Source organism: Archocentrus centrarchus, chromosome 23, assembly GCF_007364275.1.
Source record: "Archocentrus centrarchus isolate MPI-CPG fArcCen1 chromosome 23, fArcCen1, whole genome shotgun sequence".
In the NCBI taxonomy this organism is placed as follows: Eukaryota; Metazoa; Chordata; class Actinopteri; order Cichliformes; family Cichlidae; genus Archocentrus; species Archocentrus centrarchus.
Window position 1 is genome coordinate 18,587,880 of NC_044368.1, and position 18,342 is coordinate 18,606,221.

The following is an 18,342-nucleotide window of genomic DNA, read 5'->3' on the forward strand; positions in this document are numbered from 1 at the left end:
ACTTACAATCAATCTCCAACAGCAAAAAACAAAATGAAACAGTGCAGTCACTGGGAAAACTAGTCACAAGGAGGTTGCCATCCTATTTTTACTCTGGTGTGACTGAGCCATAGGATGGTGAACATGAGCATTGTGCTAAACAGCCACATCTTAGCACCAGCAACAGTTAGCTCTAAGCACTGCCTTGCCTAAGTAGAAGCTCACACAGCAGCCAGCATGACTGAATATAATCAAGAATGTTTTTAGGATTATGATAGTACTGTACAGAAAGCAGAGGCAGATACTAGAGTAGATTTTTTTTTTCCTTTGTGGCATTTTTTCTGGGTCTCATGATTAAATGAGTCAGAGGCTTGTGATGAATGATCACTGACTTGATGTAGCAGCGCATTAATTCTAATTTCAGCCCACCAGTGAGAGCAATCAATCTACAACTCCCAGCTCTGTAAGTGTTAACTGTAGTGAAGAAGTTACACAGAAAGGGCGACAGCTCTATCTGCATTTATGACTGTTTTGTACTTGTAATGCAGAAGGTATGCTGTCGTACAGATCACATTTGGCATGTTTTGAGCCCCCCAGAGAATCGAGAAACACCAGTGAACATGCTGTATGTAATGATTTTGTGAAAAAGCAATGGGTTCAAGCTTGTTTTATGAGTCACTTAGGAGCACAAAGAAGTCACCACCAGCACTCCCACAAGCATCTGTTTAGTGGTTTAAAAAAAAAGAAGAAAAGATTACCCAGCGTACACACAGTTCCAAGCAGCTACTAAATCTAACTTCGAAGTGAGTCATATAAATAATAGGGAATAATCCACAATAATGGGCACACAAGTATCATATGGAGGTAGTGCACTTTAATGAGAGGTCACATCTCAGAATCAAAGCCACTCTCTCCTTCTTGTTCCGTCTTTCATACCGGCTGGCATTGGGCCTCCCTCACTGCACCATCACATGCTGTGGTGAGTCTGTGCTCTGTGAGTCTAAAGATGGTACCTTATATGGCAGCAAGCTAGGCAGAGAAGAGTTATGAAGGTCTGGCACTGCTTTTGAAAGCTTAAACAGCATGAATGTGATGCATGACAGCTAGCAAATCAAATGTCCGTCCATGTAAGATGGACAGTGTGTAATTATAAAAGAGATGAAAATATGAGAAAAACAGCTTGGCGAGCACCTTAATGACCTTAATGTTGAGCTATTTTTAACACTGCTTTAAAAAACAAAGGCTATTTTCAATACTGTGAAAAGTCTTGAGCTACTTCTCATGGCTTTATGCTTTGCCTCCAAGGAGCCAGACTTGTGGTCTTGAGCAGTAGCTCTCCTGTTTTTCTTTGGACATTGGCTGCTTTTTCACTCATTTTCAGTCCAGTCCTTGTACTCGACCAAAAAAGAAGTGGCATGCTTAAAAAACTATCTACATCAGACGAACTGTATCTGAAAGTCATGTCCTTAAGAAATGGAGGGGGGGGGGGGGGGGGGGGGGGTGTCCAGCAAAGACCTGAGAGATGCATCTGGCCCTTCACTTGATCCATCTACTGTTCACTGTAGCCTCATCAGAAATGGTCATCTGTCATGGTTTGGGGCTGCATTTCACCCACTGGTGTTGGGATCTTGTCAGGATTGATGGAAGTATGAATGCAGAAAAGTACCACCAGATTGTGACCCACCACGCAATACCAAAAGCATCTATTCCTGACGACTACTTAAAGAAATGACAAGCAGGCTTGCCTAAGAGAGTTTAAGCTGTGTTGAAGAATAAAGGTGGTTATATAAAATATTAACTTTCAAGTTCATTAGAATTGTACCAGCTCTGTTTTTGCCTTTTAGCACATGTTTCAATCAATTGCTGCTGCCATTTCCCATTTTCCTAGCAAAATATAAAAGAAATGACTTTTGTATTGTACTGTATGCTTGCTGGGCAGCGATGTAAAAAGCCAACAAGCATGGGATTCAAGAAAAGAGCATAAAGTGCAGTGGGACTCTGCTTTTATTGTTATACCCTAAAACTGTTCATCACAGCATGCTGCTAACTTTTCACACAGAGCTCGTGTTTCCATCATTCTTAGGCTTCAAACAGCCGATGAAGAATCTGGCTGCTGAAGGCAATTAGCAACTGACTTGTGTTTGTCAGTGCAGAGGGCTTCTGGGAAAGAGGGTCCAACCAGATCCAAGTAGGTCAGCTGACGCTATAGCTGAGCTTTGGGGGTGCTCATATGCCCCTTCACCCCTCACTGTTGTCTTGAGGGGTCTTATTAAATCACATATCGCAGAAAAGTGTTGATTGACTCGAGCTCCAACCCCAGTCTGAGAAAAAGGATGTGACCACAACAGCTGAGAGTAAAGCAAACAGGCTATAAAGTCACTACTCCAGCTTTTCATGCTTTCTTTTCCTTCTCCCATAAAAACCCACCACTCCATTTCAAAAACAGCTACAGTCTCAACAATGGATTACACATGTAAATACTGTATGTCTAGACACACAAGCCTATATCTACATATACTGCATGGAAAAATTTCACAATTGCAGTGAATTAAAATAAGATTTCTTCCTTAAAGGGATACTTCAGTATGGTGAAACATACATGACTGTTTCACCATTGTTTCAATACAGTTCTGAATTTCCTGGATGGTCTCAGTCAACCACACAGCAAGCCAGATAATTCAATTAAAATTGCTACAAAAGGCAAAATCATCAAAAATACAGTCAAGAGATCCAGTGGCTAGAAGACAACTGTTATTATGAAGCAGTAAATTAGCCATACAGGCCAAAGCAGTTGTTTGAAACATGTTTTTCAATGCTGTTTCGCTAGGCATTTAATATGAAAGCCTACAATTACTGACTCACTTTTAGAGCCAGCCTCATCTGGCCATAAGAGGAGTATAAATGCTGCTCTGCATTTACACTCAGCGTGGGCTCCACATGGTGGCCATCGATTGACCCTTACAGCGTGAGCAGAATCACAGAATCTGGCCACATAGTAAGACAAATGTACTAGCATTCAAGGCTAGGATGATGGACAACAACTGATGCATTGCCAAAATATTCTGGGTGGAGATATACAGTCATGTGAAAAGAAAGTTTTCCCAGGACCCTGTGCAGTGCAGTCCTGTGAAAAACTAAATACACCCTATGATTCAATAGCTTGTAGAACCCCCTTTAGCAGCAATAGCTTGAAGTAATCATTTTCTGTATGACTTTATCAGTCCCTCACATTGCTATGAAGAATTTTGGCCCACTCTCATTTATGCACAGCAATCTTAAGGTTTAGCTGGGTTAAGTCTGGACTTTGGGCCATTGCAGCACCTTGATTATTTTCTTTCTCAGCTATCCTGACTTGCTGGTGGTGCTTGGGATCATTGTCCTGTTGCACGACCCAATTTAAACCAAGCTTTATTTGTCGGAGAGATGGCCTCATATTTGACTCTAGAATACTTTGGTATACAGAGGAGTTCACGGTTGACTCAGTGACTGCAGGATGTCCTGGTCCTGTGTCCACAAAACAAGCCCAAATCATCACCCTTCCACCACCGTGCTTGACAGTTGGTTTGAGGTATTTGTGCTGATATGTTGCGAAGTTCAGATGCAACTTTACAAACCTAACCTGTGCTGCCATGTTCTTTAGAGAGAAGACGCTTTCTCCTAGCAACCCTTCCAAACAAGTCATACTTGTCTGTTTCTAATTGTACTGTCATGAGCTTTAACATTTAACCTGCTGACTGAGGCCTGTAGAGTCTGAGTTGTGGCTCTTGGGTTTTTTGCAGTCAGCGCAGTCTGACCTTGGGATGAATTTGCTGGGACGTCCACTCCTGGCGACCTTGTGCTTTTGTGTTAACACACACACACCAGCAAACTGACAAAACGTCTCCATTTTATAGAGTTGGTCACATTCATTAATGTTCAGTTAATTTGATTTCATTAGCAGCACCCAGCTGCTATTTACCCTCTTAATTCCTACAGAAGAAGTGGCATGCACTTAGTTTTTCACAGGGTTCCATACAGACCTGTGAAAATGTTCTTTTTCACATGACTGTATTAACAACAAACTTTATATATCTAATACCAAAGCTGCTTAACAGTGCAGGATGAGATATGCACCATTAAATCTATGCACTACATAACATCTTGCAACTACAAGATTTTTCATACAGACCCTGAGGTTTTTGTAAACCTCAGGGTCTGTATGAACATACAAATGAGTTTTGAGGTGCCAGCAGATAGATTTTTGTTTGGCTAGCTAACCGCTGGCACATGGTTCCAGTCCTTTAAACATAGAAGAACACAGCTAGTGGCACGTAGCCTGTGCAATGACTACAAAACTGTGAAGATCCAAAATATTAATATTTAAAGGATGAATGAATGCATAAAACACAAACTTTAAATGATTAACTGAAAATAATCAACAGGCAGAATATCATTATCAAACACACTGTACCTGCTCCACACGGATCTCGTATTCTCCGTTCAGCTTTTTCCCTCGGAAATACTTCGACCTACATGAAAAAAAGAGAAAACTTGTAAAAGAAATGACAAAAGAATTGCCTTTGATACATATCAGATGATTTATTAATACACATTTGGTATTTCTACCGTGGAAACCAGGTTTCAACAGATACAGGGTATAAATCACTGAACTTCAACACAAAATGATTTGTTTAACTATAGGTCATATGCACTGTTCAACATGTGGATTCCTCTCCTGCGGTACAGTGTACGTGCTCTAAACACTCCTAACAGTCAAAACAACCTTAAAATATCTTTCTGTTTATTTGATAGAAAGAGAGCTGAAATTTCAACAGACCTTCCAAAATACCTTGCAAGTAGGCAAAATAATGACTCACATTTTCCATGATTACAGAATCTGACCTTGCAGGGCTTTAAGTAAACCCAATCCCTCGGCTAAGGGTGAAATAAAGTGCTTTTAATAAACAGAACACAATGAATGAGTAGGCTTGTGTTTCTTTTTCTCATGTGTTTGTGGCAGCAGTTTGTAAAGAAAAAAAAAAGAAAGGTGAAAATGAACCATGGTTGTTACTTTTACTTCAACATATCAGTGATCTCACACTGCTCTAAAGTTTAGAAGTCACGTGACAATCAAGTGGGAAAAAACAGAGAAATCATCCTGCCCTGATGCATCCGTTTACTTGAGGTCTGACACAATTAAGTTCCAGTTATTGGAGTTCTCTTGATTCCCATCAGACTTGCAGTATTTAGACTTTAAAGACACGTGAATTCTGTGAGCTGTTTGTATCCAGAAAAGCCAACGTGGAAAGTTGACACTGTTACATTTTTCTCTTTGGTTAATTTTTATGCACAATAACACATTTAACTGATAGTTATGCAAACATCCTATCACACCAGAGCTGAATCAAAACCATCCATCCATTTTTTTTTTCTTCCTCTTTTTCGCGGCCGGGTCGTGGGGGCAGCAGCCTAAGCAGAGAAGCCCAGACCAGCCTCTCCCCAGCCACCTCCTCCAGCTCATATGTGGGGACCGTAAGGACACATTAAGGACAATCAGGATTTAAAAACTGGGTCATCTTGAACTAATATTGGCATTTGTTTGATGATCTGAAATATGTAAGTGTGACAAACATGCAAAAATATGCAAAGAAATCAAGAAGGGGCAAATACTTTTTCATGGCACTGTATTTAAGCTCTCCTTTCTCAAGTGCAGATATTTGATTGGGTTATTGTTTTTGTTTTATAGCCACGGGTGATGCTGTTGAACCCTCAGACGTGGGACTGTTAACAATCTGTCAAAGGCTCCAGGCTGGACCCTTGAGTAGCTGATGATCTGGGCTACATGCTAGAGGCTTTCTGTTACTGGGACAGGCTATTTGGGATTTCAGCCTCCTCAGACTGAAACACATTTCCCGTTTGCAACATTTTTTTTTTTTTCCACAAAACAAAAAGCCTCTTTCCTCCTCTGCCTGTCCGCCTTCTTTGTTTTTCATCTGCCCACATCTGTCCTCTTAGCTCCATTCATTAATGTTCATTACAGTCACTGAGGAGGATCTTTTTTTCCTAACATCTCCCAGCTGTTGGGCTTGATAGTTTTGGGTCCCAAGCTGTCTCATTTTCTGTCACTTTTGGAAGCTGTGATTCTTCAACATGACTGACCTACATACTAGACAGGCAATGCCCCCCCCTGTCAGTCAGGAGCACCGCTGCCTCAGAGCACATTATGTGTTCAAGGTATTGCAAAACATGTCGTCACTTTGAGTGATCAATTTAATTTACTGGCTTCTGGTTTGAATGAGCGTTTCACATGTGATCACGTGTAAACATTAAACTCTGCAAAGAGGTCTTTGCTTTCCATCTCTCAATCGTGCATACACCCACTATATAAACACCATGAGGACGGACAGCTTCTTTTTTTAAACCATGAGAATAAGTTACTTCTTTTGTGTACCACTCATAGGAGGCGCATGAGTCACGCATGTGTTATCACTGCTTTTATTAGTGTGAACTCCCACCGAAGCTGATGTTGTGCTAATACCGCTCTGTTTGTAAAGGAGATTTTCTATACTATGGTAACATATTTTTAAGATAAAATCTGAAATGTGCTGCTTTAGCTCGCTTCAGAAGCAGAGCTGCTATTGTTTTCACTTTTTGATTGTGTGCATGTGTGTGACCAGGGCAAAATGGGCCGCCAGAGACATCCACCGCAGGAGGAACTCCCACTGAGGCACTGTGTTTGTGCAACAGCGATACATGACAGCACGGCTACATCAACATTTAAATGGGTGTTGTGGCTGGTGTAAGACCATCACAATATCTTAATCCTTAAACCAGCAAGAACGGATTTCTTTGGTCACTTGGAGGCAGCAGAATCTGGACACCGTTTGTAGTTATCACATCTGCTGCAACACTTCACTCCAGGAAGTTACATGAACTTTTTTTTTAGAAGTAAAAATACAAAAGAAACCATAAACAACTCGATTTTTTTTTTTTAATGTCAGCGGTTATATTTGCTTCCAAAACAAACACACACACTTCACTGAGTTAAGGCTCGTCGTTCTGTGTCCTCTGTGTAGTGAGAGATCACGATAAAAGGCCCGAGGAAAACAAACAAACTGGGAATTGTAAAGGTCCGGATCCACGGTTTTATACCACGAGTCCTAAGATCCTAAAACCCAGCCAAGATCAGATAGTGCTGATCACAACAGAAGTGCTTTATGTGTGCAGAAGGGCACAAGGTATCAAATGACAGGCAGGTGAATGATCAGAGAGCAGAGGTCGCACCTATCTCAGTGGGAACAGATGATCAGCCATGCTTGCATTAGAAGCCATGACAATCTACAGTAGGAGCAACAGTTGCATCTAAATAAATAAATAAGTAAAGAGCAGACTGTCAGGATGAATTACATTAGCACTGACCTTTTCAGACATTAAGATTGCAGGTTTCTTCAACATTTATAACAACATTTATGTTACTGTTCCTCACAGTTTATTGAGGGAATGAGGTGCGGTACTCACATGAAATCATGGAATATGTGTGACATATAATCCATGAGGTCAGAGTTTTCTTGGTGGCTATTTTTTGATAGTTACTTTGATAATTAGAAAGGTCACATTACGGGAAATGCAACCATACGGAGTTTAGTCAAGGAACTACACAATTGTTAAACTGCAGGTGATGGACTGTGCCTCTGTGTCAGTGCTGTACATTATTTCATTCCATGTTAGCGCCTCAGAACTGTTTCAAATTGATTCTAAGTAATTCTGTAAGTTACAGCTGCACATGCAGCTCTCTTGCTTTGGAGAAGCTTATTGATGGATCCTGTTTTTGTCCGATGCAGGTTTGTAATAAACCCAGGAGAAAAACGTCTAGAAACAGCTGCAAGCAAAAACTCACGGGCGCCCTGGTGGCTTCGTGGTGAAGCTGGCGACCACATACATATACCGCGTTGCAGTGTGGGTTCGAGTCCCGGCCTGTTGCCAATTTGCGCGCGTGTCTTCCCCTGTATATTTCCCCCATTTCCTGTCTCCCTCCACTGCTGATAAAAGCCGCTGTGGCTAAAAATGCACAAAAAAAAAAAAACTCACATAATCTCCTGTTAATGTGTCATCAAAAGCTGGATTATGGTAATTACTGGTGAGCTTTGTCTCAACTTGACAAATAAATTTTATAACTTTTCATTCTGTAACAGAAGTGTAACTGTAGATCAAGGTCCATCCACCGTCACTTATCTGAGTCCAAGTTGTGAGGGCAGCAGTCTAAGCTACCAATGGGAGTGAAGAATATTGTTGATTGACATATGACCTGATAGTAAATACATTAGAGTCACCTAGGCAACCGGAGCCAGGAATGTCTGCAAGCAACCAGCTGGCAGCTTCAAAGTGATGCGTGACAAGCAAATTGCTTCCAGCGAGTTGTGGGTCCACCCCGGGGCCTTCTTCCCGAAGGACACGCCCAAAATACATGATGTGGGCATGTACAGTAGCACAGATCCTCACCTCACCATCTAAACTGCCTACTTTCAATGTGAAGGAGTTAGGAGTTAGCTGAGTCTCTAAGGCCGAGCCCAGACACCCTTCAGAGGAAACTCATTTCTGCTGCTTGTATCTGCAATCTCATCCAGAGGCACTATCCAGAGGCGGTGGCCATAACTGAGGGTTGGAATGTAGATCAAAGAGTAAATGGACAGCCTGAATAAGTAGAAACTTAATGCCATATTAGTTTTTTCATGAAGAAGCGACTTTGAGAGTAGTTTACAGAGTGAATCAGAGGCAGAGACTGAAAGCACGTCACCGACGGCAAGTTTCTTTTCTCGTGTTTAGAGCCTTCTCCAAAATAACTGTGCCCGCTTCATGAGGTGAGCACAGTACGAGCTGCAGCTTTCATTCAGCTTTTTTCAAAAATCTAAATCTGAAAATGCTAAAATGTAATTATCAAACTGTCTGAGATGTTTTTTTCTGGACCTTCTAGATGCTCACCAAAGGCTCCTGAAGTAAACTACTCTCTTTACCTTTAAAGCCCTTCATAAAACAGAACCAGCACGCTGTAAAAGTGGCATGCTTATGCTTTCATTTTGCAGTTTATGAACTTTCGCCCTCTTTGTGAGACAAAGCATAGATTAACAAAGGCCACAAGAGGATTTTTTTTTAGCTTTTTTTTTTGTGCCAGTGTGTGGCCTCCGTGCTTCTTCTGCAGACAAAACTTGAAATTAAAATCCCCTTCATGTGGCTCAGGAAAACCAGGGGATCTCATAGTACTCAGCTACTCGTGAAGCAGTAAACACTTTGCCAGCGCGGGGCTGAATTGAGCAATCAGATGCTCATATCATTCAGAACACAGTGCAAACAGACTGACAGCTATTTGGCACGTCGTCTTACAAGTCAGCCTGAAAGAGAGGGAGAGAGAGACAGAAAAGGAGGGATTGTTGGTGGTTGCGATGATGCTCTCAGTGCTGTGTACTGCTATTGTGCATCAGTCATTGCTGGAGGCCAAGTCTGTCAGGACAGAGCAGGGTTTCCCCAGAGACCCCAGCCTCTCTGCTGGAATGCCCAGGAGGAAATTCAGCCCCAGGGAGCAAAGGCTGGATCAACGGACACCCGATATGTTCACAGTGCTTTCGAGTCAGGGCTGCTCAGAAAGACTGGACAAGCTACTGAGCAACCTGTCTGGACTCTCAGCACAAGTTCTGGTGTTCCTATTAAACTGAAAAGAGATCTGAACGAGTCTTTTTGAGCTTTACTATATCATTATACAACTGAATGAAAACCACAGTTTCATTTCATTTGTGGACCACAGGATTTTATACAAACTTGTTTTAAAGTCATTTATTTATGTCATGCTGGAATCTGGCATCATATTAAGCATATTTGGAACATATGGATGCCTGGATGAATGATTTATCAGTTTCACTTTTGAAATGGGCCAAGCTGGAGATGGCATAGTCTGTGGGGGCTCAGATTCAGGGAGCAGAGTAAGGCAGCTGTTGGGAAAATCACAGATTACTTTGCTTATACCAGTCACTTTGCTTATTTCGGTTCAAGGATTGATGGTCAATGAACGTGCAGCTCATTCACTTTTTTCCAACTGTAGATAAACACATCGCAGTCCAGCAGTAGTTCAGTAAGAAAAGCTGCAAGTAAACGCATCGCTCTTCATCCAGCCTGATAGTCCATGCTGGTTGTGTTCAGCTGGGTAGTTTGCTCAGCGTGTTTCAAGCTCACTAACTTGTTCTGAGGAGATGAATACTGAATGAGATGCTGATAACTGATCAGCATTTCAAAACTTGCTCAAAAACAGTTTTTTGGACTCTGTCAAGATTGTCCCTCGTTTCTGATCCCGTTTGCAATATTTACTGGGTAAGATCTCAAGGTGCTGCCAGACTAAAGTGGATGTTCAGTTCTGCTGATGAAGCAGTATGCCACCAATTTTAAAATAGCTGGCTGGAAGTCAGAATCTTGTATGATGAGGCTGCAGCTTTCTCTTTGAAAATGGTGAATTGTATAGCTATGGCTATGACAGGCTTTGGGTAATGACAGAAAGAATGAGAAAGAAGATACAAAAGCCCACAAAGCCTTTTTCTTTTCTTTCCTAGGGCTACTGGACTGAACTTTAGCAATATTAGAGCTTAGAGTAGAGCTGCTGCTCCTTCATGTCAAAAGGAGCCAATTAAGGTGGTTTGAACATCTGACTGAGATACCTCTAGGAAGCCTTCCTTTGGGGCATGAAAAGCTGGGAGACCCTGAAGTACGTAGACCCAGTAATCCCTGGAGAGATTATACATCTTATCTGTGCTGGGGTTATCTTGGATCCCTCCATCAGGAATTGGAAAATGGGATAAGCAAAAGAAATCAGATGGATGGATGGATGGATCCACCCATCCATCCATCATATCTGTTGTACATCTGCCAAAGAACTAAAGTAAAGTTGTGTTTGTGCAGCTTTGGCTATCACATTTTCTTCCAGATAAAACAGTTATGTTGGCTGCTGCAGCCCCAGCTAAATGACCACAGATAGGATAAGCTCAATGTTTATCTATGTAAATGCATGAAAACCACATTGCATCTATTTTGAAAGTGACTGCTGGAAGGTCGTTGGACTCCTGAGGCTTAAAAAGCAGAAATCAACACTACATCAGGTGTCACTAAGGGGTCATAAAGCAAATCAGAAATTTGGCCAGCACAGCTGAAACTCTTATCCTTACTTTATTTGAGCAGCCTAGAGATTTCAACAGTAAAGCAGCATACAATACATCTATTTCCCAATACATATAGATGAAATACAGTGACAGGATTTAGTTGAAGACATGTTGCAAAAGCAGCAGCCAAATATTTGCCTTTTTTATGAGTTGCATCTGTGAGTTGAGCATTAACTGTTCAGCTGCTGGTTGAAGTGGCCTGAGACTCGAGCTAACAGCCACGTGTCGAGATTTCTGTGCTGTTTCAGTCTTGTCATTAGCAACGGCAGCATGACTGAAACCCTCAAAGCTGGCACTGGTCAATGATAACTCGCACATGTAGATAGCTGCTCCTTTTCCAGTTCAACAACGGTATCAGTACAAGTTTACACACTGGCTAAATGGCATCATATGTAGCATGCTGAATGACCTGTTTGAAGCACCTGTAGCCTTGGATGGATGTCATGACTTTCATGACATCCATCCAAGGCTTAACCAACAACGAATATCAACAATGATAGTGTTGTCAAAAGTGTATTCAGTGAGTCTAAAAAAAAAAATCTTATGTCCTTGCTTCCACCTTGAAACCTTGAACTGGATGACCTCTTACAGCTCCAGAAAGAGGTCACACAGTCCAGGCTGGTTTGGAATGAAATCAAAGTGATAGGAAACAAAACAAATGAACTGAATTTGAATTTGTTTCTCCCAGTTTAAGTTGCAACACTATATATATATATATATATGACATCCTTCCCCTTTGCAGTCAAAATCAGCTCAAAATAAAACATCTCTCATAGCCAATTTCCATGCATATATACATAAATCATCTCAGTGTGAAGACTAATTCCCTGCATTGACATAGAACATCTGTAGGCTCAAACACTACAAGTGTGGATTACAAGAGGGAGTGCTTCATATAAAATTTAGGAGCTATCAGATAACACCATCTGCTGGTCAAAGCTCATCACTTCTACACAGAAACATCAACGCATCAAGGGAAATGATGAGCAGCTCTCTGTGAGGCTTTAAGTGAACTGCAGTGCCACCCAGTGGCGAACCGAGGAACAGTTACACTTTTAACAGAGGGACATTGAAGCAAATCAGCAGCTTGTCAGCTCTGAATATCACAGGTACTGTGATATGAGTCCAGTTCTACCAGCACGCTTCACTGATTTTGGCATGTTTTAGTACGTTTATAGTCCAGTTCTCTTTCAGACTTTCTTTTTGATGAGTCTGTCTGTCTTCTGTCTTTAGGCTTGTTTTGCAGTGTGGATAAGTGTTGCCACTGCTGGTATATCAACTTTTCCTGCTGTATTTCCTGCCACTGAATGAGACTTTCTGCCCTCTGAAGTGACATCCTCACACATCTGCTGTTTGTAAAACAACCAATAGGAATTCTGTCTCCTTGTGAAAAGACCTGTGATTCGCCTGAGACTCCTGCCTCTGGTTAGATTTCCTAAAGTGTAAAAACAGCCCAGAGGAGATGTAGACATGTTGTTTTCCCCTCAGTGCATTTAAACTGTAAAATGCTGACAAGTTTATTGTAGAGGTTTTGCTCAAAGATGCCAAAAATGCTTGTCCTTATGTAGACCTTAAACTCGGCATTGTAGTGTCACACTGTGCACAATGAAGCTCAAGCATCTAACAGAAGCAGCAATCAGTGAACAACAATAAGCAAAGCACATTTTTTGCAAGCAAAACTGTGGAACACAGATGACACAAATTTTAATCCATAACATACTCTATAATGCAATCCAGTACAACAGCACTGCAAACTATTGTGTCAATACTGACTCATAATCAAAATCGTTTCAAAGGTAAGGTTTACTGCAAGGACGCTTAGTCTGGATTGCTTTATATTGTTCAGGTGTGGTGCAAAGCACACAAAACATTTCTTCCTGGTCTGTGCACAACATCAACCGAGCACTCAAAAAAGCCTCTGTTTGCCTCTCTTTATTTAAGTAATCAAGTTGGTGATTAAAAAAGCCCCGCTGTTCTCTCAAGAGTGAGGATGCTCCTTCAGAGAGGCTGAACGAGCCCTGACGCCTCAGAGGGTGGATGATCCCCTGACGACTCATTTCAGAAACACCAGGGTGTGAAGAGAAATGGGTCCTCTTGGGATTTCAGCCAGCCGGCTTAAGGAAAAGAGGCCACCCGGCTTTGCAGAAAATTGAGAGCAATCTCGGTGCTTTTGACATGGCTGTCAGTGGGGCGCTTTAATTTAGGGATCCTTTTTAGACCCCGACCTGATTTCCCAGCAGAGGATGCTTCTGCACATAATGATCCCCACTAATTCTGTGGTGCAACTCGAGCGGCTGGAAATGGCTAATAACAGTCTGGCTAAGGTCGATCTACCAGCAAATGTCGGGCAACAGAACAACAATTCATGAACTGGATGAGCGGTTTATTGATTCCGTAAGACAAACACGATAAACTGGCTGCTGTGTGTCTTTACTGCAGCTCAGGAAATCAATTCCTCCGACGTCTGGAGCAAAAAGGCAGCTGAAGTCGGCTTCAATCATTCATGTATGGGCTGTCAGTGAAAGATGAACCCATTTATTCTGATTACAGTGCACTTATTTTTCTGTCACTTTCCATCTTTTCCTTTCCTTGTTACCATGGTAACTTTAATTCCTGCACAGAGCACTAATGCAAAAGCCGACTAAGACCAAGGACGTACAAGTCCATCATCAACGGTAAGATGTCTCACTTCATTCAAACTGGATCAGAAGAATGCTTTTGATTTGGAAGAAGATAAAAAAGAAATACTCGCCATTAAAAGTTTAACGTTTTAAATCTTAGCTTATCTTTTTTTTTTAAATACTAAAGATTTGGTGGCTAATTAGCTTACCAACAGTGAGAAGCTGTTTCAAAAGTAGTGTCTTGAAGGAATATGGATGTTTTGCAAAATGCACCTACTTGCTTCCTATAGCCAAGCGTGTCAGATTAATACCACTTCCATTATTCTTATGCTAAACATGGAGCTGGAGTCAGAAGTAGGTATCCTAACTTAGCATAAACAGTGGAAGCCGCTAACCTGGCTCTCTCTGGAGTTACTTGAATTCTGTGAACTACGGCTACAAAAATTCTCATCCTTCCACTGAGGACTACCCCACTGGAAATTGTCACTTTATACACTGCTCAAAAAAATAAAGGAAACACTCAAATAACACATCCTAGATCTGAATGAATGAAATATTCTCATTGAATACTTTGTTCTGTACAAAGTTGAATGTGCCGACAACAAAATCACACAAAAATCATCAATGGAAATCAAATTTATTAACCAATGGAGGCCTGGATTTGGAGTCACACACAAAATTAAAGTGGAAAAACACACTACAGGCTGATCCAACTTTGATGTAATGTCCTTAAAACAAGTCAAAATGAGGCTCAGTACTGTGTGTGGCCTCCACGTGCCTGTATGACCTCCCTACAACACCTGGGCGTGCTCCTGATGAGGTGGCGGATGGTCTCCTGAAGGATCTCCTCCCAGACCTGGACTAAAGCATCCGCCAACTCTTGGACAGTCTGTGGTGCAACGTGACGTTGGTGGATGGAGCGAGACATGATGTCCCAGATGTGCTCAATCGGATTCAGGTCTGGGGAACGGGCGGGCCAGTCCATAGCTTCAATGCCTTCATCTTGCAGGAACTGCTGACACACTCCAGCCACATGAGGTCTAGCATTGTCCTGCATTAGGAGGAACCCAGGGCCAACCGCACCAACATATGGTCTCACAAGGGGTCTGAGGATCTCATCTCGGTACCTAATGGCAGTCATGCTACCTCTGGCGAGCACATGGAGGGCTGTGCAGCCCTCCAAAGAAATGCCACCCCACACCATTACTGACCCACTGCCAAACCGGTCATGCTGAAGGATGTTGCAGGCAGCAGATCGCTCTCCACTGCGTCTACAGACTCTGTCACGTCTGTCACATGTGCTCAGTGTGAACCTGCTTTCATCTGTGAAGAGCACAGGGCGCCAGGGGCGAATTTGCCAATCCTGGTGTTCTCTGGCAAATGCCAAGTGTCCTGCACGGTGTTGGGCTGTGAGCACGACCCCCATCTGTGGACGTTGGGCCCTCATACCATCCTCATGGAGTCGGTTTCTAACTGTTTGTGCAGACACGTGCACATTTGTGGCCTACTGGAGGTCATTTTGCAGGGCTCTGGCAGTGCTCCTCCTGTTCCTCCTTGCACAAAGGTGGAGGGTCCTGCTGCTGGGTTGTTGCCCTCCTACGGCCACCTCCATGTCTCCTGGTGTACTGGCCTGTCTCCTGGTAGCGCCTCCAGCCTCTGGACACTACGCTGACAGACACAGCAAACCTTCTTGCCACAGCTCGCATTGATGTGCCATCCTGGATGAGCTGCACTACCTGAGCCACTTGTGTGGGTTGTAGAGTCTGTCTCATGTTACCACGAGTGTGAAAGCACCACCAACATTCAAAAGTGACCAAAACATCAGCCAGAAAGCATAGGTACTGAGAAGTGGTCTGTGGTCCCCACCTGCAGAACCACTCCTTTTGTCATGTATCGTCTGTGTGGCAGGCAGGAAGGAGGACCCCAATGCAGGACACGCCAGGCACAGGTAAAAGGTAATTCAACTTTATTATCAGGTGCACAACAAAAGGCCGGACTAGGCAGAGCTAGTGGCAAAACACCGAGCAAAATATGAAGGCCGAACAGGATACACAGCAGGAGACATAGACGACGACGCGACAACAGGCACTGAAAACACTGGACTTAAATACACAAGAGGCCTGATGAGGGAAGAGGAAACAGGTGGGAACACAGGTGACACTGATAACACTGACGAGACCAGGGGAAGCAAAACTAAACACAAGAGACCAGAACTGGATGACTATCAAAATAAAACAGGAAGTAACACGATGGAACAGAAACGCAGACCTGACACAGAATACAGAGAGAACACCAGGGACTAGAAATAACAATTAAACCTCACAACCAAAAGAAATCCCAAAACAGAACAGACAAAATGAAGCAAAACAAAAACACACGGGGTCCTTTGGACCCCGGACCACGACAGTACCCCCCCCTCAAGGGACGGCCCCAGACGTCCCAACCGAAACAAAACACAAAACAAAACAAAACCAGACCAGGGCGGGAGGAGGGGGAACCGGACGGAGGGACCGAAACAAACCAAACCCGGGAGACAAAACAGAAATCAAAAACAGTTCAGGGGGTCTGCCAGGGAAGGGACAAAGTCCAAAACAAAACAAAAACACAGAGCGAGAACAACAGGCGGCAGCCCAAGGCCGGATAAAGCAGTGCAAAACAAAGTCCAGGCGATGAAGGTGGAGACAGATGAAGCAGTTCAGGAGAGTCAAGGAACCAAAACAAAAAACAGCACAAGGCCAGAAAACAGTCCATAATGTTCAGGGGGCCGCCCCGGCCAAGGGGCAGAATTCACAGGCCAGGAAAAAGAAGGGTCCTCAGGAGGCCGACCGCGCTCCCAGCGGCGGCGGCGGCGAAGAGACAGGACTGGAGGCCGACCGCGCTCCCAGCGGCGGCGGCGGCGAAGAGACAGGACTGGAGGCCGACCGCGCTCCCAGCGGCGGCGGCGGCGAAGAGACAGGACTGGAGGCCGACCGCGCTCCCAGCGGCGGCGAAGAGACAGGACTGGAGGCCGACCGCGGGACAGGACAGGAGGCCGGCTGTGCTTCCAATGGCGGCGGCGACAAACAGACGAGACAGGAGGCTCGGACTGAGCGGGACCCTCCAGTGTGGGCTCTGGATGCGCAGGCTGGGGCTGCTTTGCAGGGCGCGCAGTCGTCTCCTCCGACGGCTGGGGCTGCTTAGGGCATTGTTTGGGTGAGTCCGATGGTGAGGTTGATGGTGACAGGGGAGCTGACTGGGACTCTGACTGGGAGACTAGAGACTCTACAGCAGCTGACGGGAGAGACTGGGGCTGAGACAGGGAAGCTACTGAGACTGACACCAGAGGTGCTGGCCGAAGCTGAGGGGTAGCTGCAGCTGACCGAGACTGAGGGGAGACTGCTACAGCTAACATTGAAGACTGTGAGGTACCTGGTAGTGCTGACACTGGGGAAGCTGACGTGACCGGAGGTACAGAAGGAGCAGGAGCTGACTGAGTGCGGGGCAGAGCGACTGGACCAGGGGCTGACTGAGTGCGGGGCAGAGCGACTGGACCAGGGGCTGACAGAGACTGGAGGGAGGCTGGAGCTACAGCTGACAGAGACTGGAGGGAGGCTGGAGCTACAGCTGACAGAGACTGGAGGGAGGCTGGAGCTACAGCTGACAGAGACTGGAGGGAGGCTGGAGCTACAGCTGACAGAGACTGGAGGGAGGCTGGAGCTACAGCTGACAGAGACTGGAGGGAGGCTGGAGCTACAGCTGACAGAGACTAGAGGGAGGCTGGAGCTACAGCTGACAGAGACTGGAGGGGAGCTGGAGCTACAGCTGACAGAGACTGGAGGGGAGCTGGAGCTACAGCTGACAGAGACTGGAGGGGAGCTGGAGCTACAGCTGACTGAGACTGGAGGGGAGCTGAAGCTACAGCTGACGGAGACTGGAGGGGAGCTGAAGCTACAGCTGACGGAGACTGGAGGGGAGCTGAAGCTACAGCTGACTGAGACAGAGGAAGAGCTGAAGCTGCTGCTGCAGGCGGCTTGGTGCGTGGCTGTGGCTTGGGGCCTGCTGCTGCAGGCGGCTTGGTGCGTGGCTGTGGCAGCGGGGGCTCTGCTGATGCAGGCTGTGGCAGCGGGGGCTCTGCTGATGCAGGCGACGGAGACTGAAGCTGGGGCAGATGCTCTGCTGCTGCAGGTGTGGACGGCTGAAGGCGAAGGGTGGTGACCAGAAAGTCCTTTACTAACCCGTGTAAGGAATCCAGAAGCCAAGGAGAGTTATCAACCAGCCCTTGAAGCTTGGCTGCAATGGCTTTCTGTTCTTCCTCACACGGGTCAGACAACAGTTCAAAACACAGAGTGTCCACTCTCCGAATGATTATTGTTTTCTTTTCCTCAAATAGGGCAAGAGCCGCTGAGTCCATAGCTTCACGGTATGATATGGTTTCAGGTTTGTCCATGTGAGCCTTGCTAACAGTTTGTGGTTTAATAGTTCCTTTTGAACCCAAAACAGACTGACTCACTGTGTTGGTGGGCTGAGATACTGGTGGTGCAGACGGCGGGGAAACCTGCGGCAGCGATGGTGGCGATGAAATTCGCGGC

At 44.6% G+C, this 18,342-nt stretch overlaps 1 protein-coding gene across 1 annotated transcript in view; it reads right to left on the bottom strand.

Moving 5' to 3' along the window:
• syn3 (synapsin III) overlaps window positions 1–18,342 on the bottom strand; it is a 118,370-nt gene that overhangs the window by 81,390 nt on the left and 18,638 nt on the right. The window contains exon 3 of the mRNA XM_030719848.1: window positions 4,430–4,487. Coding sequence (XP_030575708.1) covers window positions 4,430–4,487 — 58 coding nt within the window. The remainder of the gene's footprint in view (window positions 1–4,429; window positions 4,488–18,342) is intronic.